Here is a 23384-nt window from a genome sequence, read left to right on the forward strand (position 1 = left end):
AATGTTTACACACTGGCCACTCACGTGGAGCCCATGTGCTTGCTCAGAAATGCAAGCTCATCTGCCAGTCACATTGGAGGAGGGAAAAAAATGGGAGGGGGGAGGAGGAGGAGGAGGAGGTGGAGTAGGAGAAAAAAAAAAGCACTCATTGGACGGTGGCCAACTATTCCCATAGAAATCTCACACTCGCAGGCTGGCTGCAGCCCCGAAGCCGGCGGTTTTGCACTTGAAACGGCGCCCGGTGCTATTTTTGGGATGTGACCTGATGGAGGAACCCCAGAGGGAGTGACAGGAGGAGAACGCTGATTCAGAATCCACCCTCCCCCTCCAATCCAACCTCACCCTGTTCCCTCTGCCCTCCCTCCAACTCTTCCTCCCTCACTCCGGTGACTGCACAAGCCAAGGCCTTTCTGACCCGCACAGGGGGAAGAGGCAGCTACATAACCGTGCAAAACGCAGCGGGGGGGGGGCTTTATGTGCGAGCATCACACTCTGAAGTGTTTCTCTGGCTGATACCCAATTAATGTTCACAAATGTAAAAACGGGTCAGGACGAGGCAGAGCCACGCTGTGTGGACGACACCGAGCAGCGAGATCTTAATGCCCTGGAATAGAGAGCAGAGATCAAACAGCATGACATTCCTCGCTTAAACAACCGTGGCGGGACCCTTTTACCAGCAGCAAGCGCCGTCAGCTGACACACGCTTAACCCCGCCCCCCTTCCTCTTCCCAGCTAGCACCACCCCACCTCCACGCAGACATCACAAGATCACAAGACCGGTCATCTGATACGAGGCTCGGCCTGAAGGCCCTGGGCCGGCTGGCCGGCCGCCACGGTGACCACCTCCGCTGTCGCTACAATCCGAGCGTCAGAGCTCACAATGCAGAGTCATGTCCCAGACACAAAACACCACACAGCAACGCCTCCCTTGGCCCAGGCCACGAGGAGGGGGGGGAAAAAAAAGGCCAGGGGTCAGTTTCTGGGGTTACGCCTGGGAGTCAAACCTCAGCGGGAGGTGGAGGTGGATGGATAGTCATGAGACAGAAAAAGGAATGAAGAGAACTGTTGGCCACGTGGGAAGGTTTATGCAGAGTAGGAATGTCTTCACTATGTATTTCCTGGGAGACAAAAGCCAATATATTTAGAGCGTCCACTTCTCCACTCGAATGTTTAAACTGAACAAGAGATTGGATGGGTCAGCATTCTGGATGATTGATGTTCCTGTGAAAAACCTTTTAATATAGTTTGGTGGATTTGGGACGACCACCACACTGGATGAAATACCCCGATTTCAAATAACAAAAGGACTCTTGACACGGCCCGGAGTGGATTTCTGCTTTTATTTGAGAAGGGCGACAATAGGCATTTTCAAATTGGTAAAATATGTGGATTCAGTAGGTCCCACAGCCGGTCCAACGCTTATGAAGTCTTTCATACGCAACCCCTCATGAAAAATCTCTTTCGTCTCTTCCTGCCACTATAAAAGTCGCTAACTCAGCAACCCACTGTCATATCGGACCACCTTGACACAAACGATCCCAAGTGCGGATACATTTCCACAAAGTCAACAAAACAACGGCAGTAATTGCAGGAAGGGTACCCTTCAATAATGTTAAAGGAAGTGGCCGGTCTCAGCGTGTGCCCGGTGCCTTCGCGAAATTCTGCAAACTCAATTTAACCTTGAAGTGATATTAAATGCATTGTGCATGACGCAAAACGGGTATTTCTTTCTTCCTGAAAACTCCTGACAGATAGAACATTATTATTCCCACTGTGTTGCTTTTCTAAGAAAACGCACCTTTCTGCTGCAGCAAACCCGAAAGAAATGGGGATTAATGAGATGTGTTTATTCATCAGACAACCTTAGAAGATTTGAAAGCATTCAGATTCCTAGTGTTGACGTATTTATATGACGATGTTCAAGATCCATCATCTGTTAGTATCATTTTACAGGGTCTCTGCAGGTTTGAACAAAAGAAATTTATGACTAATTGAGACCATTATGGGTTAAATTTAAGACCTAAAGAGCCAAAATTTATCGTCATTCAACCATCAACTCGGGACGTCCCTGGGGTGGGCTCCACTAATGAGGAACAGGAACATAATAGGCCGGGGCCAGAGGGGGTCATACTGCAAATGAAGAGGTAATAAACGGACGTAAGGATTTAAGACTTCACTAAAGTCACTTTAAGACCTACAATGCAAAACTTGCTTGCATTTAAGACTTTTTGAAGCCTTAAACGGGGATAATCAAATTTGAGACTTTTTAAGCCTCAGCAGGAACCTTGTTTTAGGCGTGTTGGATTGTAGGGGTGAGTGTATTGACAGCGCTTGGCTCATCGTTTATATTTTCAGAGTTGAATACGCCGTGAGCCCTTCTGGTTATGACGGAGAAACTCGTCGAGGCCACAGCACCAGCTAGCAGGGCGCTGGGCTGAGCATCAGGAGGACTGCCAGATGACGCCCATCCCTAAATAACAGTGTAGTAAAAAAAAGGGACCTCATAAAATGTTAGAAGTCTGGCTTGTTAAAAGCAGAACACAAAGCATTCAAATGAAATGAGGTTCTGGCACCAGAACGGTGATTATGCGCAACTTAGAAATTAAAAACAACATTCCTTGACGCCACTTCTTTCCACCAAATCTCATCAAAAAGGCCAAACCAAAATGATGCATCGATACTTTTAAAGACAAGTGCACCTGCTACAGTGGCAAACCTAACGGGTGAGCCCTTTACCGCTCTGTAAATATCTGATAACTGACAGCTCTGATTCCTCAGCCTGGATAGGCAGAAACACTGTACACACACACACACACACACACACACACACGAGCTCCTACCTACTCCCACTCTGCAGTCATTGATTTTCCCAACTCAATACTGCACAGCACCAGCCTGTTCTGCTGACTGCACAAGCCGGACAGCGAGAGGAGAGGAGAGGAGAGGAGAGGAGAGGAGGAGAGGAGGGGAGGGAGGGAGGGAGGAGGGGCGGGGGTGGTGGGTGGCTGTGGTGTTGCGCTTGGTGATACTGATGCTGCTGAGGCTCAGCTATTCAACACGTTCATTATTAGAAGGCAAATGATGGGGAGGTTGTGGATCAGGCACGAGGAGGAGCTAAGGGGCGACCGCGTGGCTGAGTTGGCGTGTGTGTGTGTGTGTGTGTGTGTGTGTGTGTGGGGGTGTTTATGAGCACGGAGGAAGGTCACAGCTGTATTATCTATGGAAAATGTGGCAGCGGACGACGTGAGGATACAGACGAGCGCGCCATTTGTTTTTAAACGCGGGGGAAAGGGGGAAAGGAACGGCGAGCTGTGTTTGTGGAGAGAAGCAGAGAGAGCTGCAGTTCTTTCCCTACAAGCCTCTCTCTATGGCAGCCATTTTGTGTTTTTCCCAGCACTGCCTAACATGGAACTTCAGAGCTGCAAACTGCACAACAGTCCGCATGAGATCTGAAGGCTGAGGGGAGGCCTGTTTACGTGCTGAAAGTTCACCGAAAAATAGCAGAAAAAATTAATGAAAATAGCGTTTCATCTGCAGTTATTGATCATGAATGTTGACGTTGTCTTTACTGTTTCCACCGCTCCCACATCCTCCACTGCTCCTCTGAGTGTGCCTGTGCCGTCTCTGAGTCATCTGCTCTGCTCTCCGGCGTCCTAATGTATTCCATTTGCAGATTACTTCACTGAATCAATCAAGCCCGACCAGAGCCATTAGTCTGCCAAGCCAGGCCTTTTTTTTTTTTTTTTTTTTTTTTTTTTTTTGTAGGTTATGAGAAACAGAAAGTGAGAGAAGAGAGGTAGCGGCCTTAGTGGCCATGAGATAATGAAACGTATCTGGAATGCGTGACCCTGGCCAGTAGTGTAACTAGATCTGGTGGTGGTGGTGGTGAGAAGAAGAGGAAGAGGAGGAGGAGGAGAAAGGGAGGGGGGGGGGGGCAGAGTTCATCCCTCAGTCACACACTTTCCCTGACCCACTCTTCTCGGTCATTCTCAGACGTCAGGGTTTCACCCACCGCCCGGCTGGCATGCTTCCTCGTTCTCAGGCCTCCAGATGCTGAACACAATATACAGAGGGTGGTGGGGGGGAGGAAAGGAAAAAAAAAAAAAAAGCTCACTCACTCCGGAGTAGACACATGCTCACACATCCTCTGTGGCATAGTGAAGAGAGAGACTAAGAAAGAGGAGAGGGGAGGGGGGGTAGAGGGGAGGAAAAAAAAAACTGGCTGCATCTCAAGGGCTGCCATGGTTACTGTGATCCACGTGGTTGACACATTAGAGCCGACACAGTCCCTCCCCCCTGTTGCTGCCATTCCTCCCTCCCTCTCTCTCTCTCTGTCTCTCGCTCTGTGGCCTCCCTGCGTGCCTGGCAGGGTCACGGTGCAGTCAGCTACTACAAAAGAAGAAGCCCGTCATTGTTACAGGAAACGCAGACGCACCAAAGCCGTGTTCCTCCACCCCCCACCCTCCCCTCCACCGCTCCCGCCCCACCGCTTTAATTACACACTTAGCCTGTGGGCCTTTCGAGCCGAGGAGGCCCGCGAGACACGCACGCAGACGCCGGACAAGCACGAGACGGCGAAAGCCTTGAACTTTTCCTTCCCGTCTGTCGCGAGCGTCCTGGTGTTTGTGTTTATGTGGCGACGACCTCGCCGGCGAGAAACGCTCCGGCGCTGCGCTTTTACCACTCACTCAGGACGAAAACGGGCTTTTGATATCCGGGGGGGGGGGGGGGGGGGGGGGGGGGGGGGGGTCATGGGAAAAGTCAGCTCTTCCCTTTTAAGCGTGAGATCAAGTGAAATTTTCTGCGCGCCGTTTCTAAGGGGTTTTCTCTTCTCTTCTTTTCTCTTCCCTTTTTACCGGCTCAGCCTCCGATTGTGCTGACTCGCCTTAACTGAGCCCAGAAGCACATTATCTCCAGACCGTAATCAGAGCGCCTCTGTCCGTCATGCACAAACGACAGCCGCTCAGACAAAATAAAAACCGAGGCTCTCTGCTCGACTACGACACCTGTACACTCGCTGTTCCATTACCATGAAATGGCAGCGAGCGCACGCAGGTGTTGAAACAGAAGGAGGACAGGTGGGTGTTGCCGAGGCCTCAGCCACCTGCCCAGGGTTTCCCACCTGCGTCCAGGGACCGTGACGGGGTATCGGGGGCCTTTGAGAAGTCCACCAAAGGCTCGTGGAAAGGCTGCTCCAGCCCTGGCTCAAGGTTTGCAGGGCTTAGCTCAACCATAAGGGGGCACTCCCATCCCACTATGAGGGAAGAAATGGAGAAAGGAGGAGAAGCAAGGCAGGCCCCTGCCTCAAACAGCAGCAGCCATTACAGGGTTCCACGCGCAGCACAGGCGGACGAGAAACTCTCCAGACACCCTCAGAGCACCCCCAGAAGAGTGCCACGCAACCTTTACCTTGGCCACGCCACGGTTTCGGTTAAGATACGAGCCAAACTGGTAGGCGTTTGTGATGAACACAACACAGATGAGAAATGCCATTTCACCGAGACGCAGGCAAACGACAAACATGGACGCAGGCAACAGCAGCAGGGGAACACGACGCTCAGAGGCTAGGTGCACCCCGCTGGGCACAAATATCTGGTCTGGAGAATCAGTGCCACAGACACGGTGTCTGCTACACCGAGAGATGAGCCCGCTCCAACTCCCAAGAGATCACCCTTACGTTGCTATTTTATCACCAGTAGCCACGTGGGAAGGATAATTAAGAACCAGGGAGAGGAAGACGAAACAATGAACCAGCAAAATGTAGAGAAAAAAAAAAAAAAAAAACTCTGATCAGGCTGGAAAAATGTAATTTATCTGACACCGATCAGCGCTGTTGCTTTTATACCGTCGTGCGATACAAGCTCGCAGTCAAAGGAAAAATCAAGGCCAACTATGAATCTTAATCAATAAGTGGGGAGGCCTTTCATAAACGCTCCACATTTGCCTAATTGAACTTCTCTGTGGGGGGAACAGAAAAAGGAGGGGGCGCGACGCACACAAACACTGCAGCAGCCTGTGTGTAACTACAACAGAGTAGACGGAGGGAGGTGGGAAAGAGGAGCAGGGGGTGTGGTGGTGGTGGTGGGGGGGGGTGGGGGTGGGGGGGGGGGTCCTGATTGCTGTGAATAATGGGGAGATGGTGTGTGCGGAGAGAGGAGGGGGGGGGGGCTTTTGTAGGGATCACAATAGTAGCAGGGAGTCCCAGGGCAGCGCACAGATGCCCCAGTGAGGCAGGCAGCTGCCCAGCCCGAGGAGAGGGGTGCTGGGATACGGAGGGCCAAGGGGGCTTGTAGGGGCCTCGGGTGAGGAGGGTGGGGTGGGGGGGCGGTGGCTGGGTGGCTGGGTGGCTGGGTGGGGAGGCTCCAGACCCCTATAGCCAGCCTCCCCCGCTTTCTAGACCAGCAGCGCCCCTCCCCTCCCACTGTCGCACGCACGCACACACAGCGTGTCCAGGGGGCGCTACCACAGAAAACGACACCGTCACTGAATTAACTGGGGAGAGGAGATAAAAGGCATAATATATAACGTTGGGTTTATTTCACAGAGGGAGAAAAATAAAATTCTGTGCGACGCTGGCTTCATCCGTGCAGGCGCAGCAGCTCGTTCCAGCGAGAGCGGGAGAGAGCAGAGGACGGACAGTGCTGCAGTCAGCCACAGTCTTTGTGCTGCAAAACTAGCTCAGCCCAGCAGAAATGGAGGCAGAGGGGAGGGGCATGGGAGAGTGTGTGTGTGTGTGTGTGTGTGTGTGTGTGAGAGTGTGTGAGTGTGTGAGTGAGCGGAGAGAGCAAAAGGGAGAGGGAGAGTGCTCTGTGTGTGTGTGTGTGTGTGTGTGTGTGTGTGTGTGAGAGAGAGCAAGCTCACAAGAGAAAAACAGGGCTTGGGGTTTTTGCAGCCTGAGAAACAATAATTCACTGAAGCAAATGCAAAACAACACACTTTGTCAGCAGATTGAATTTTTTTTTTCCAAGTTCCATTAATTAAAAATCATATAGAGGGAAGAAAGTGTTGAGACGGAGCGAGAGGGCAGGGGAGAGAAAACAGACGAGCTGGGAGGAGGGAGGGGGTGAGAGCGAGTGAGCGGCGCCCTGGAATCTGAATAAGACGCGCGCACACAGGAAGCACGGGCCCCAGAATAGCAACAGGAAACTGGCCCCGGACTCTGAATGCCGTCAACGTCAGAGCCTCGCAAAACAAGGCTGCGCTGAACAGCGTTATGAAAGCTGATTTACTGAGAGAAGAGAGAGAACGAGGAAGGGAAGGGGAAGGGTAGGGTGGGGGGGGGGGGGGGGGGAAGGCGCAGGCGAGGGAAAGAGAAAACGAGAATTTAGACAGAAAGAGGAACAGGAGAGAGGCAGGGAGGATAGGAGGAATATATATATATACTCACATATATTTTAAAAAAAACAGAAAGGAGGAGAGAAATGCAGCAAAAAAACAGAGTAATATTGAAAAAGGAACAGAGGGGGTTGGGCTGGGTAGGAGAGGAAAAAAAGTGGGCCGGCCTTGTCAGGCTGATTGCTCCAGAGCTATGTCGCAAAAACAAGCTTAGCTGCCGCAGGAGAGCAGAGCTGGGCTGGGCTGAGCAGGGAACGGGGATTGCAGGAGGAGGAGGAGGGGGGGGGAGCGGACTCAGAGTTGATCAGCAAGACTGGAAGATCCCTCGGTTTCAGATCAGGAGGCTTGGCACATAACATTAAAGGTCATTAGGTGGGGGGTGGGGGTGGGGGTGGAGGGGGTGTTGTTGTGATGTGGGTGGTCCACGAGCTTTGCAAATGCACAGGATAAGAATAGATTCAAGCACGGGTGGGGTTCTGATAGACCGAGATGTGGCGATAGCGGGAGAACTCGACTCTTAGAGTCTAAGAGGCAGGACAGACTAAAACTAAAGACCCTTTATAATTAAAAAATTAAAAGGTCTCATCTGTCATACACTATACTTGTGACATACAAGTAAAAAAAAAAAAAGGAACCTTGTTCATTAAACCATTGTTTATTAGCAAATATACTGTGTGGCTAATGGAGACAATGTAAAGCCTCGACCCCTCTTTCAAGATAAAACCACTGCAGGTGAAGCGTCTTATTCAAGAGGGCGAGAGGAGCCACAGGAGCGGGAGGATGGAGGGAAGTAACACAAACTTGGGTGTGAGCGTGTGACCAACATGTGACCTTCCTCTGAAGTCTGGAGCACACTGAGACACATGAGAAAAGAGGAGGACCGCATGCAGTGGGCGGTCCTGAGTGGGATTAGACCCACAGTGGAGAAAAGGGTGCACAAAAGACCTGGGAGAGGACGGGGAGATTTAAAAGAAAAAAAAAGAACAAAACATAGAAGCTAGGTGGTTTAGCGGTCCTTCCCCTTTTCCTTGTTTTGACCAGGACAGGAAGTGTCACAGGAAGTGTCACATCCAGGGAGTAGGAAAGCCTGACGGTGACATGAAGGACGCTGGGCGGCCTGTTTTTCTTTTGTTGGAGCCTCAATTAAGTAGATGGGCTTTGGAATCAGTCAGCGCAAGGTCAACATATGCGGCTCCACACATAAAACAAAATGTAATCTAAACCAAATCACGGTGCTTAGGCTAACAACGCTCCCCTGAAGAACGTTTCCTCCAAACATGACAGTTGATGAGCTCCGGTTATCAGCAGATAGTCTGACCGATACACGTGTATCCCAGACTTTTATTTACTTAAGATGAGATAACCACACTGACGTCACTATCGTGTTTATTTCAAACTTTATGAAGCTACCCTCAGAACCATGGGAAGCACCGCTACAGGCTCCTTGTTTAGAGAATAAACGTTGACATGTGAAATCTGTGAAGCGCCCCTTTAATCAGCAACTACGGTTATTCATTACAGACAAAGTCAATAATGTGACGCAATGGATGAAGGAAAGTACAAAAACGTCCCTTCTCTGTCTACCCTCTCTACCCCTTGTTGGCGCTTCATTTCCTTTTCTAGAAATGACATCAACGTTCACAGAAGTAATTTGACCACAAACACCACTTTTCCAACGTATTTATTGGGAATTAGCTCTGGAGTAAGTCCGACTACGTGCCTGAACTATAAAGAGATTTCTGTGAACAAGAGTCCCTTATAACAGCCTGGTAAATACTCAACAGTTAAACTGTGCCTGCGTGTCCTGGAGCCACACTGAAAACAAACCAGGAACCAGCTCAACCTGCTCAGCTAGTTCCACTATCACTGCCTGTTTTTTTTTCTCCCCCCCCCCCTCCCTCCTCCGCCTCGTGTCCACAGCTCTTTTCTCATGCTGACTGTTGCTTTCCTACCTGCGCCTTCCAGCAGGCGCTGAGCCTCCTGTACACCTTTATTCCCACCTCAGCAGCGGCCTAACAGACGCTGGGTTTTTAAGCACCTGGCTCAAACAGACCCATCTGCGCTCTGGATGAGGTGATGTCTGGCTGGCTCAGAGCGAATGCTACTAAAGTAGCTAAGCGACATTTGCTCCTCAGCCGCGGCTGGAACCGAAGCAGATTACAAGCAACGCACCTATGCAAACCATAGGAGGTCCATACAAAATAACATTTAATTTTAATTTAGAAACCATACTTTTTCTGCTTCTGTTTAGTTATGTAAAAATCAGACTAGCTAACACTCCCATTATGAGTAGAGTCGCAGAAATCCAATCCAGATTTCAGTGTTAATTCATTAATAAAAGAGAAACAGAAGAAAGAAATACGAACTCCTATAAAAAGGTACAGTTCTGAACAGACTGGATTTTGTGAGATGATAAAAACCGATGAGATGTCCATATAATAATAAATATTTGTTGGGGATACATCAGCCACAGAGCTAACTAATGATACGCTATTAAAGAAATCCTTTCCAACCAAAGCAAAAAATGAAATTGTCAGTTCTACGTTTCTATCTGGAACCACCTGATGAGGATAATTAATAAGGAAACAAGGCAGAATGTTTTCCTTCTGACTGGAATTCTTGGAGGATTGTCACACAAAGGTTCAATGATGAAGATGAAGACACTGCTACATGGGGAATAAAAAGATTACGTAGCTTCTGGTTTTTAACTGGTTTGTTTCACATGACATTCTGTACCGGCTACAGTTGAAGGTGAGTGGACGAGTGATCTGTAACAGGCTGCCAGGAAAGTTGCAAACATTTCAAATGCGCCTGCTTCGTTCTGAAGTCGTAAATGTGCGGAGCTACAAATCTCCGCTCAAGAAAAATCCACACGAGAAGATACTAAAGCTTTCATGGTGCAGTGCGCTGTGAATAAGTTAAATCGATTACTTAAAAATTATTTACTTCCCATTTACTCCGCAGCCTGAAAACCAGTTTTATACAGCATATTGCAAGATATTAGTTTGTTTTATTCACAAGTAATTATCATAAACACACAACGGCGTCTGTAGAACTTTTGTGCCACCGTCTTATGTTTGACAATCCCCTGCACCATGGACATATTTCAGCTGGTACCATATATTAATTGCTGACTCACTGCCAATCCAGAACAAGTTTTTAGTCGTTGCATTTAGCTTTCATAGCCATAAATCATCTCCTTAGCAATTCCAATTGTTCTATTTATACTTTAAAGATCAGCATTCTGACTTTAGTCCAGGTACAAAGAACATCACTCATCTACTCGTAACACCTGCAGGAGTCAACCAGACTGTTTTGACTCCGACTGTCAGGGTTATACTCTCAGTTAGCGTGGTCTAATCTGCACACAGTGTGTCATGTGCGCTCTGCGGGGATGGAGAGGAGGAGGAGGGGGAGGAGGAGAAAGGGGATCGGTTCATGTCTACCTTAGCCAGATTAATGGCCCTCTCGGCCAATCACACGGCACGGAAAGGGAATCCCTGAGAAGTTAGAGGGGGGAAAAAAAAATAAATAAAAATAGCCCTTTCCTGGCCTCCTCGGCCAATGGCTGAACCTACCGAGAGATGTATAAATAAATAAGAGAAATAAATAAAAGAGGAGGGAAACACATCCTGAGGGCATCCCCTACTGGCGTAGACAGAGCAGCCTCTCATCCCTCCCTCTCAGCATCTCCCACTCCAACCAATCACTCACACTATTTGAAGTTATTTGCTTGCGCTCCCTCAATCCCACGCGCCGCTTCCCCCCCACCACCCTCCACCCGCGCCCCCTCCCTCCCTCCCTCCGCCGCCGACTCTGCTCTCTCACTTTCATTCTTTCTCATTAATGATCTCATTTCTCACTCTCCTTCCCCGAGGCCCAGAATGAGGTTAGCTCCGCAGTCTGACCTATAAACACTGCCATGGAAACTGCAACGTGTTACAGCGAGACACCTCTTAAACAGGGAGGACGGGGCGGGGTGGGGGCTCTCTCACCTTTATCTTAGCCAGAGGGCCATCCGATGCCAGATTTACTTCACTTTCCACAATTACTTTTCCAAGCAGAAATATTTTTTTTCCCGTTTTTTTTTTTTTTTTTTTTTTTTCCCTCTTCTAACGAGTAGAAACCGCTTGAACGCGCTTTACTCACTCGTGGCATCAGCCTGTTGTTGTGTACTCTGCGTATGCTGAAGTTAGACGCAGCAGTGAAGGGAAAGCGTTGGGATCAAAATTAAAGAGATTGCAGGGAGCAGCTGATTTTTACTTTTACTACTTCCCTCTCCAGTAAGAAAAAAAAAAAAGTAATTTGCCCCAGAATTCAGTTTCTGCTGTCATTAATATCCAGATATTGCTATTTGCCAAGTGGAAAAGGATATTTTTTTTTTCAAGGCTTCAGCAACCCGTGCCAGTAATTTATCCGGCATGAAAACACAGTAAAGAAGTAAACAAAGCTGTCTGCAGTCCAAAGCAGTGAATATTGACCCTTTTCGAGTAAAGCATGCAATACCCACACAGCTCTGAAAAAAAGTATAACACTTCCATTCCATTTCTCCGAATAGGCCGTGGAGCTGAATCCAAGTGTTTGGTAGTTAATCGATTGCACAGCCAGCTCCATAACCCAATGTTTACTCCACTCTGAGAGCACAGGTCACACAAGGAAACTTTTGTGTATGGCTTCTGCTTACAACTATGGAGCTCCTTCCTGAGTTACCCTAAAGTTTTTAGAAATGAAATGAACTTTATCCAGCGATTTAAAGAGAACGGTGTATGATATGCAAATATGTTACCTACACACACACATATATATACACATGTATATATATATAACAAAATCCATGTAATGTGGTCGAGCGGTTGCCGCACAGTTTTCGGGCTGAACGCTATACGTCGTTCCCCTGCTGTTTCTACTTTATTATGCAATAACAAAACAAAAAAAACACTTGAATCTGTTCTTCTCAGTAACAGGTCTCACCCCTTTTCACAGAAGCGATGAAGATTCATTCATAGAATTCAGAATCCAAGCGAGTCCAACCATCATTACTAATTAACCGACTCTGGCCTCGGGGTCACAAATTGCTCAGTGATATTGGTTTTAAATATTACATTTGTGGGATTTTTGTGAATGCCTGAGGGTAACAAAATATATAATTAATGGGTCAAAACTGTGGAAGTGTTTGTGTGAGGTCAGTGAATGAAACCCCACACAGCAATTCACATGATAAATAAAGAGAAAGAAGGCTCACCGGCAGACTTGATGGACGCCCCTGCATGCTGTCTTCCTGACCGCTCTTGTTGGGCTGGTTAGAAGGCGGAGCACTGGACTGGGAGCTAAACGAGTCCTGGGAAATCTCCTAATTGTAAGAACAAGAAAGATGGCTCAATTGAACGCGATCCGGAGAAATAAACAGTGCCTGTGCCCTGTTGGCATGTACAGAAACACAGGGACAACAGATCTCATCTGGGATGGACGTATGTAGTGTGATTTGAACTTTTGTCTGCGTCATCAGAGGAGCAACACGGCACAGGAAAATCGCTGCCTGCTTCACATCTCTGCGCCTGTGGCTTTACCTTGAACAAATTTATTTATTTATTTGTAACTAGCATCCAAAAACAGCAAGGCTTCACTGTGACACAACGTCGGACTTGTTGGGTGTTTTAAATCCCGTTGTCCGTACTATCCATTTAACAGACGAGAGCCTCTTTAATTAACCACGTAATTAAGCTTTGATTACGTAACCCTGCGTGGTTTGTGCCAAAGGTTCACTCTAAACCTCCTATAGCTGAATCATAGCTGAGCACTTACAGAGATTTGGTTCATTTTCTGATGTATACTGTGAAATCTAAATGCTTCATTTCAACTGGCACAACCGTATAATCTGAAAACAAAGAAGGGAATTTCCAATAAAGCACATATCTACTGTGCTTTATTACGTACAGCGAAGGTAAGAGCAATCCTCGGCTAATTAACCATAGAAGCACAGATGTGTCTGACACCGCACATCACCTTATAGCTGAGGTGTGATAATAATAATGATATTACCTGTGGAGGAGGTGGGAACCTTTGATATGGGGACTGCTGCTGCTGTTGCTGCTGCTGTTGCTGTGGTGGTGGTTGCTGTTGTTGTTGTTGCTGCTGCTGCTGCTGTTGTTGTTGTTGTTGTTGTTGTTGTTGCAGGGGGGGTGTCTGGGAGTAAGGAGATGGCTGACTCTGCTGGCCGTGACCAGGTGGTTGCTGGGCTTGAGGAGGTGGACCTCCTGGTTGTTGCTGTTGCGGGGGAACTTGCTGCTGCTGCTGCTGTTGTTGCTGCTGCTGCTGTTGTTGTTGTTGTTGTGGGGTTTGCTGCTGCTGCTGCTGCTGCTGAGGCGGCTGCCCAGGTCCGGGGGGTTGTGGGTACCCGGGCTGGCTCTGAGGAGCCTGCTGACTTTGGGGACCAGGACCTTGCTGTTGCTGCTGTTGAGACTGCTGCTGCTGCTGCTGCTGCTGCTGAGGTGGGGCATAAGGGGGCTGTCCTGGCTGCGGCTGTGGGGGCTGGCTATAGGGAGGCTGGCCTGCGGGAGCGCCGTGGGGACCTTGCGATTGTTGGTAAGGGGGCCCCGGCTGCCCGTGTTGCCCAGGAGGCTGCGAAGGATGTCCCTGCTGGGGGTAGGGAGTTCCGGAGCTGCCCTGGGCCTGGCCGGGGTACGGAGTTTGCTGCTGGGCGGGGTGAGGGGGTTGACCATGCTGACCATAGTACCCTTGGCTCTGCTGGCCGTAGCCCCCCGGGCCCTGTTGTCCATAGGCCGACATCTGGACACGGACACAAACAGACCAGTTAGGATCAGCAGAAAGTGAAGACCAATCAGATAGCGTGAGTAGATACAACCAAGCAGAGCTGAATTGTCTGAACCTCGGCAGTGAACTCAAGTAGAGCGGAGGTTTAAATATAGGTTTACGATCTGAGCCCTTCAGATGAATATCATTCACTACCTGAATAAAGCATGTGTACTGACAGGATCTTTTCTAAAGCTGCAAAAATACAGAAAAATAGCTCGATATTCTCTTTGATTTTTTTTCCCCCCCATTCCCTCTCAGCAGAGTAATCACAGCATCTCTACATCTTCCACGCAGATTAAAAGGGAAAGACAACAGATCTCCGTGTGTCTGGTAGCGTGTTCCTCAGTATAAACTGATCAGTCAAAGCACATGAGAAAACCCATCCAAGTGTTGGAATTCAGCCGCGTATCGCTTTAAATTACCGCCTCGAAAATAAAAATTGAGTTTTGACTTCATCTCCTTGAACTTCAATATGAGCTGCTTCATATTCCGCCTTTCAATACGGTGTTTTCGTTTCATTACCCTCAAGGAGCATGAAAGGAGAAAGCGTTGACCTTGTAAGGGGAAAAAAAAAACTGTAATAAAGAAAAAGAAGAAGAAAAGTTTATTTTGAAGAGAGGGGGGCTCTCAGCTACTCCAGATTTAAAAAAAAAACAACAACAACATAGTAAAGAATCACGGCACATTTAAAACAACATGAGTGGCTGTATTGTATCTGTTTGACAAAAGCAGGGAAGCTGTTTTCTTCTCTGCAGGGCACTTATCGAGTCCACGGTCAGACACCAGGCAAGCCAGTATGAGATAATCACACCACACAATGGGCACAAGACCACAGGCAGCGGACGTGGAAGAAAAGGCATCACTCTATGGGATTCCCTGCATGCATTTCTTTGTTAAGACGCACCGCCTGGCTGAGAGAGAGTTCAAGAAGGGGCTTATTCCTAGCTATGAGTAAGTAGCTACAGCGCGCTGGATGTTTGCCGTTTTCAATTGGATGACGCTGTCAGAAGGTGCTGCCCACTGTGCCCGTCCACACAGCTTGAAGTTTCCCCATCTCTTGCCATCCAGCATGAAAATAAACCCGACGGTGAAAAACTGATGGACTGCTCTCTTTGACTCTGTCCCTGGGAGAGCTTTTTTTTTTTTTTTTTTTTTTTAATCCCTCCAGGGTCTTTGAGATTTCGGGTGAAAAAGATGCTGAATTTCGGTTTGGTTGGGCACCACATGAACTGTGTTAGTCGTCAATAGCGCGGCACATAATCCTGTCTGAAACACAGACCTTTTATGAATGGAGGTCAATGGACACCACCGGGCAAAAGATTGGACGCACCTCGTCGTTGAATCCAGTGAGAAAGAGTGTCCAAATCTTTGACTGGTCGACTGGTGTGTGTCCGGTTTGACTGCATTACAGGAGGCTTTACAGGAGTAGCTCCACGATTCGGTTTGTGTTTACTGAAATTCTTTAGGGAAATTTCTCTTGGCAAACGTTAGATGAGAATAAAAAAGCTCACCAATGTTTGATCACTAAATATAAAGCTAGAGCTTCCCTATTTATAATAGACATTATTGTGTGTTATTCACGTTCGAGTTCTCAGTTGTGCCTGCGAGTACGCTCTTACCGAGACGACGCTACGTGAATTTACACCATGAGTAACATGGGTTTTCCCTTATCCAGTTGTCTGGATACAGATTGCAAGTTAATACCAATCTACACACTATATGAGGTTTACAAAAACCAACATATGGGCACAAATGGTCCTTTCTATAAATAAGAGTAGTAGTTAGCGGTTTCACCTCATTTCAAGTTTCAAGCTTTATATTACGCCAACACTCATCTGGTCGCCTACTTCATATTAAATGGAGACATAAGAGTGCCGTCATCAATTCAAGGCTCCGACTCAAAGAGCACATTTGCAACCATTAGTTCTGTCTTATGTCAAGGTTTCCTGGGCATTGCTGCATTTATTAGATGATAGTAGAGGTGCGGACAAAGAACAGAGGAGAGGAGTACCAACATGCAACAATAGTCTCCTATCCTCTGAAATTCATGCATTCCTAACCCTAACCCCCCTTCAGACATGTGGAGTATCTGTTCCATTAAGTCACCATATGTCTCGTATGCTACAGTTTGGTACATTCCTCTGACAGAAAGTCAGGGGCTGAATGAATTCTTTAACTTATTAACTTGCAATCTGAACGTTCTAGTAATAACTGGGAAACGGCCTGGGTCTGGTGATTCAAGTCGAGTCAAGTCAAGTGGGGATTGTCGTCCCAGAGGCAGCAGAAAGTCTCCCAAGGTAAATATGTCAAAGGTGAGGAGAACAAATCCAGCTACAGCAACCCAAACAGTAATTTCTCACTTGAGACATGTCCTAATGTTTAATCATTTCAACACTCGTGCTGATAACTGTCCATAGCTCGTAAACATAACTTGACCCTTTACCCTTGTCCCGAATAAATCACTGGTCGCAGGCTGAACTTGAACTAATGTTTCCTCACAAGTGTTTTGTCTTTTATTCTCCCCAGTAAAGATCTGGTTTTTGCAAGAGGCAATTTTCTCACAAAATATTTTTTTTTGATTGTGCAAATAATAAATGTACAAGAACTCCTGATTAACAGGGCTATGTACTGAATGACCTGTTACTCTCAGTCATCCTGGTGGCATCCGAGGACCGCAGACATTCAAAGCGAAATTGCTGGATATCTGATTATTCGTACACAAAGACACATCTTATCTCACATTTTTAAGTCTTTTGAAGCCTAACTCCAACTGCAACTGTCAATAAATAAATAAAAAAAAAAGACAACTGAAGGGATGAAGTCAATTATTACTGACCTGCTGTCCGTACTGCATGCTGCCCATAGCGCCAGGCGTCCGGCTCTGCATGCCCATAGGATACCTTTGAGATCCTGGAGGTCCGTAGCCCTGCCCCGGGTAGGAGCCTCCCTGCTGGGGGCCGGGCCCTGTGGGGGGCCCTTGTTGCTGCTGCGGCTGCTGCTGCTGTTGCTGCTGTTGTTGCTGCTGCTGCTGCTGCTGAGTGTAAGGGTTGGGTCCTCCATATGGCTGGCCGCGCATTTTTCCCACCTGGTCCATCGGGCTTGGAGGCTGGAGGACACAAAGAAAGAATGTGAAATGTATCTACGGCCTGAAAGAGTGGATGGTCGGATGGACACATCCAAACTAGATGGAAAAGGTCTGACTCTAGAAATAATTGCCCGTCACCCCGGTGTGGTTTTGAGGTTGATGGTTAAGGTGTGTCTAACGCCCCTATTAGTCAGTGCAGGCGCACACGCTAACAAGCTCAATAATGATGCAACTAAAGAGCATGCTGTTCAGAATTCAAGAATTCAATGACGTGACAGGAAAGAATGAGAAAATGCAGCCCAGGTCATATTTACTTAGAGACTTATTCGGAAGCTTTTCTAAGTGGACCTTCTTGAAATCGTATAAGCTTCAGTTATGTACACAACCGATGGCTCCACCGTTGCAATGTGTAGCGCAAGCATCATCTCTTAAGCCACCCGCAGTATAATCAAGCAAATATAGAACAAAACCCAGAAAGGGGAGGGAATGTAAACAGTAGTGGATTTACTTTCTTGCTCGAACGGGAAAAAAATTGGCCATGAATGAATGAATGAATGAGCCCACTACATCCGCCAGGAGTGTTTCCCTGCCCAGGAGATCATTGTGCCAGTGGGTGGATACTGTTACAGCGGAGACGTCAGGGAGGGTTTCTATGAAAATAAGCTTAAGGAAGTGGAAGTGTCTGCGGTGGCTGGAGCCGAGCCCACCCCTCGGCTGCAGCCGCGTCAGGACGGAGGCCGGGGGGTTGGTGGGTGGTGGAGGTGGTTGTAAGGGGAGGGGGGGGGGGGGGGGGGCTGACCTTGGCCGGCTTGGATTCAGAGCGATCCACATGGCCCGGGCAGGCGATGTTACTGGGCCAGACGGCCTTTCTCTGGCGCGGGAGGCTGGGAGGGAAAACTGAAAGCGGAGGGGAAGGGGAGGTGCTCCGTAATGAGGCAGCCTCATCTGTCAACAGCTGGAGCCAAGGTCATAAAGTGTCTCACGCTGCGAGTGTACATAAGAGATGAGCTTGGTGGAATCCCCCCCAAACACAACAGTCCGTCAGGGCTATAATTACACCGTAGTATTATGAGCTGATCATCAGCAGGAAACCTCAAAAGTTGTTTTTTTGTTTTCTATCCCTGTGCTCTGTGGGTATCCGCTCGGGCGGCGCGGTCTGATGCCACCAACTCACGACACCGCTGGCAGCGCCTGTGTGATCCCATCAAACCCACGCCAGCGGCGTCTGAGAGCGCGAGCCCACAATAGGGGCTTTGAAGTAGCAACACCTCCTGGCCTGCTGACCTCGGGCAGCAGACACAAAGCTTTCATTGCTTCCCACGGTTATTAATCTGTGTGTGTGTGCGTGTGTGTGTGTTTTTCCTCCCCCCCCAAAACCTCTTTTCCTTGGTTAAAGGAGACAACCACCGAGGCTATTTATAGCTAGCGAGACGGAGAGGGCAGTCTGCCGAAAATGTAACAGGTCCCAGCTGCACTGCTGTTTGAACCTGGGCCAGGCCTTGCTCTTCCTGGGCTTTAATAAAGCAGCAGGCTTTGGCACTCTATGAATGACAGTGGTGCAATGAGACAGAGGAGGTCGGGTGGGGGGGGGGGGCGCCTCAGCAGGAGGCTTGTCTGTGTGCAAAAATATATGTGTGCGTGTGCTGGGGAAGGCTGTAGGAGGTGGAGGTGGAGGTGAGGGGGGGGAGGGCCCGCGTGGATCAACAAGCTGTCAGTGCAGTCGACCGACATTATCCAAGATAACATATTCCACTCCAGATTTTCCCTCTAGCCTCCCCCAGGCCACACTCTCCTGAGCTCTGCCAGGTTCATGGGAGCACTGTGTGTGTTATGTTGAATGTGTGCGCGGGATAGGAGTAGGGTGGGATGGCGGGGCGGCGGTGTTACTACGCTCCCTTGGGTCATTACCGACCGCACCGTAGGGGGAAGATGTAACAGGGCCCGGTGGGCACTCTCCTGTGACCTCTAATGCACTTTTAACCCCAGTCTGGAAGGAAGGACGCCACGACTCCCCCCCCCCCCCCCCCCCCACCTGACATCAATTATGACAGCAGTCCAAACAACAAACCACTTTGTTTCAGGTTTTCCGTCCAATTATGACAACGGGAACAACCGCCGACACATTCACACAAAGAGAGCTGGGTAGAAATATGCTATAGCTCTTTCCTAATGAGGTGCTTAAGCAGTTCGAAGGAGCCTCCCGTGTCATCCGCAAAGTGCGCCGCCGAGGCCCCGAATCGCTGGCTAACAATCCACCAATCCTCCAATCCACATGAAGAATGACTAGCATGCTAACAAACTACAAAGCAGACACGCAGAAGGTAAAATCTATTTCTCATTTAGACAAAATCTCCCAGCGATGACCGGGCCATAAAACAATCAGCATTTTTTCCCCTCACCAATTTCGGTCGATATTTCGCCAGCAGTGAGAATATTTCTACGCCGGCCGGCATTAAGAAGCCTGACAGTTCAGAGCCTGGCTCAGCAGGGATTGGGGGGGGGGGGGGGTTTCCAGCGGCCGAGGCCACGTGGAGAATCGCCACCGACGCTCCCAAAACAACCGCTCCCCTCAGCATGTGTCTAACTAACCGCTCGAAAGATGGCGGTCAGGTAAGTACGGACTGCAGACACGTGTCAGACCCAAATATGTCATGTATAATTCAATGTAATGAAAAGCTGGATTTAAATGAAACGATCCCACTGCTGACAGTACTTATCACTGCTTCTTCTTTCTGTGTCTCAGCAGAATATGTTCAAATTTGTTTTTGTGTTTTGTTTCTGGCATTTTTCACTGCATCGTTTTAGGAACAATTACTAAAGACAGAGAGATAAAGTTTGATTGAAATTAGTTTAAACACAGCCGAAGCCCTAAAACCACCGCATCGAACCGTCCTCGATAAGTAGTGATCGTGCTCCAGATGTATCGTAGATTTTAGGCCTGCTTCATTGCAGACTTCATCACTGAATCCGATACCTTATATGGTCTGCAGCACAGTATAAATATTGGAAACGCAGGAGGTTGCTGGGGAGTAGTGTTTTTTTTTTTTGTTTTGTTTTGTTGGTTTTACACCTCAACCACATTTGATCACGTCAACACATCTGTACACTGCAGGCCGGGAGATAGCGGCATCCAGTCGACAGCTAGGGCCTTCATTGATCTGTTTACCGGTGTTTTCCTCACATTGCTTAATCTGACACAGTATAACACATCCTCCACGGTCCCTGCGAGCACCGGCCGAAGCCCTGGCAAGCGCGCGCATCAATCACGTTTAAAACGGCATCTACAGAATCTAGTGTATAAAGGTCAGGACCTGCTACACGAGACTGGAAACCTCTTTAAAGAGAAGAGCTGCTAATTCTGTGACTGAGGAGGAGAAGAGCGGAGCTTTGGGTTCCGTCTGCTCCAGCTGAAAGTTTAATCAGAACCTGAAAAACGTGATTAAAAGGGGAATTATGTGAAATCGTGGAGGTGCGGGGCTGTGGAAGATCTCAATAGAAGGAATTATGTGTGCTCCGTTTGTCATTTTTTTACTTTATTTGAAAGGAACTTCTACACATATAGATTGTTACAGTGGAAAAATATACAGATGAATGGTAAATATCGAGTGTAAGGATGCGCTCAATTTTTGGCGTAACCTTACAAGGTGGATGTTGATTGAACAAAGAGAGAAATTAATTTGTTTCCGTCGTTTCAGGAAAATGTCAGTGGTTTGAGGTAGGAGGCGAGGGCACGATGGGTTGAGTGGAAAGATGATAAGGCATGCGACGCCATAAGTTACGTGCCAGTCAAAGACGACCACGTACTGGTGAACTGGTACCTGGAAATGTCTTAATACGTGTAATTTGAATTAAAATGTTGGGGCCAGTTTTGAAGAGAGAATGAATAATAAGCAGTTTGGCCAGTTTGAGGTCTCTTTCCATTAGCAATTGTTTAGTCTATAAAATGTCAGCAAAAACAGACCAAGGTAATTAATCCAAATGCCAAGAGACACCGATCAGTTTCAAAACCAGATCACAAGTGCAACGAACGTTTAAATACACACCACATTATGAAAGAGTCTATGTTGACTCAACCGGCCCCTTTTGCTCAATCCAGTACGCCAGTACTCTCAGAGTATTATGACCTACAGCTCACCACGAGAATACTATCATTCATTCATATTTATCGCTAGATAACGAACATCCCTGAATTAGTTCAGTCATTACTGCTCCCTTTATGGTCCCCTCTATTGTAGTTAGTGTTGAGTTATGTGTGAGCATTACTACGACCTTGTATAGGCAACAGGCGATTTTAGACACAAGTGGAATGTGTAGTGAAAGTGAACTGCGTTGCCATTACAGTTTTTCGTAGAATAAATACGATATTTCTGAAATGTCAATAAGGTACAGTTGCTCTTTCTACGCGTTTTCATTGAAAGGTATTTTACGACTGAGCCGTAACTCTCGTAAAGTCTGCTCTTGTGATATCCCATAATTCTCTTAAATTCTCATCACGCGAGACTTCACTCTGAGGAAGATGAACTGGTCACATGACCCCCTGCGTCACCTCCAACTGCGCCGGTGACGGGAAAATTTTAAAACTTTTATATCGATACGTCTGAAAAACCACCTCATGAGAGCATAAAAATGTCTTAGTGATATATGAGAGGGTTTTCGAAATCAAGGTGTTTCCATTAAAAGTTTTTATTGCGATGTTTAGGTTCTGTGAGACGGTCCAGTCACTTCTCATTTAGAAAAAAATACGTATGTAGTCAATGGTGAGAGAAGAGCATTTATGATCCTGTTCATGGCACATAACATGTTTGATTTAAATAGACAAACTTTTCTAATTCAGGATGGCGCATTCGCAGTCTCTCTTAAAACGGTTTTCAACAAACTTGGCGAACGGCATAATCTTTCGAACTGGCAAACAACATGTGTGTATCGAGGCACAATTCAAACAGGATGTAAAAAAATGATTCATTTCTCACTACGGATATTTGTTCCAAAATAATTTCCCACGGTGGCCTCCCTCTAGTTTGACTCCACAAAAGTGTGATACTGAACAAACACAGATAATCTTCTTTGGGTGCAAATGAATCTACGGGAGTGGAACGTGACAGGTGAAATGATGTGACTTTTGCTTAAACCTCTGCAAATATTTTTTTTCTCCAGTATCATTGGGTTTAAGCCTGAATGTAAATAGCTATTTAGCGCGTAATTATCATATGGTGTGTGGGGAAATTCCCTGACACACACAGATCAAAAAGTGCAGCAACCCACACATTTGTGGCTGTGTCAGAACTGTTGTTAAGGTTGGAAAATGTTAATAGCTATTAATTCGCTCCAATAACCTCTCTTCTTTAATTGTTTAGGATTAAAAATAGTACGTATTTCCTCAGCAACTTCAGAGCGGATGTAAATGCGTAAAGTCTTCCCTCAGAGCAAGGGCGCCGTTAAAAGGCTCTTTTTGGAATCAAGGTTGAGCGGTATTTGCATTCACGCAGACTTTATAAAGAGGCCAAAATACTCCTGGCACGTCGCGTGACTCCAGGTTTGTAGTAAACCTTCCACTCGTAGACACAAGTCTCGAACACACACGCTGGATGGCAGCCCACAACACTGCGCTGTCTCTCTTTTTCCGCTCAGTCATCTAATCAATTCCGAGGAAACTCCTCCCTACTATTTTTTTTCTCTCTTCCATACGAAATAAATAAATAAGTAACCACAATTAGCACATGGCTAATCTGCATAGAGGAAAGCCAGCACACTCTTGGCAGAAGAGGTTGATCTGAGTATACTGTGTCATGACTGGGTTGCTGGTGGATGCTGCAACTATTCAAAACTGTGTTTGTGTTTGTTTGACATGGGGATGGGGATTTGTAAGGGGTTGTGAGGGGGGGGGGATAGTGCCTGAGACCAGAGATGGAGTCTAGGGGGCTGAGCGGAGCAGATGGACGGGGGGGGGGGGGGGTGGCGGTGCAAACGATAAACAACTGCTGCTAATTTAATCCGCCACACGGCCACATGGCCTCGGCTCGGCGCGCGCGCGCCATTGTTCTGCCTTAAAGCCCTTCAACACGCAACGGCGCACCAGCGGCAACACGCGCCGGCTGAGACCGCCCTCGCACGGTGTGGTCAAGTTCCACGTGTTAAGCCAAAGGGGGGACAG

The 23384-nt window shown here is 47.8% G+C and overlaps 1 protein-coding gene across 1 annotated transcript in view; it reads right to left on the reverse strand.

Moving 5' to 3' along the window:
- arid1ab (AT rich interactive domain 1Ab (SWI-like)) overlaps window positions 1–23384 on the reverse strand; it is a 49481-nt gene that overhangs the window by 13519 nt on the left and 12578 nt on the right. The window contains exons 2-4 of the mRNA XM_047604396.1: window positions 16985–17254; window positions 13375–14121; window positions 12578–12685 (exon numbers count right to left, since the gene is read on the reverse strand). Of these exons, the coding sequence (XP_047460352.1) occupies window positions 12578–12685; window positions 13375–14121; window positions 16985–17254 (1125 nt within the window). The remainder of the gene's footprint in view (window positions 1–12577; window positions 12686–13374; window positions 14122–16984; window positions 17255–23384) is intronic.

This window comes from Mugil cephalus, chromosome 14 (assembly GCF_022458985.1).
Source record: "Mugil cephalus isolate CIBA_MC_2020 chromosome 14, CIBA_Mcephalus_1.1, whole genome shotgun sequence".
Classification (NCBI taxonomy): Eukaryota; Metazoa; Chordata; class Actinopteri; order Mugiliformes; family Mugilidae; genus Mugil; species Mugil cephalus.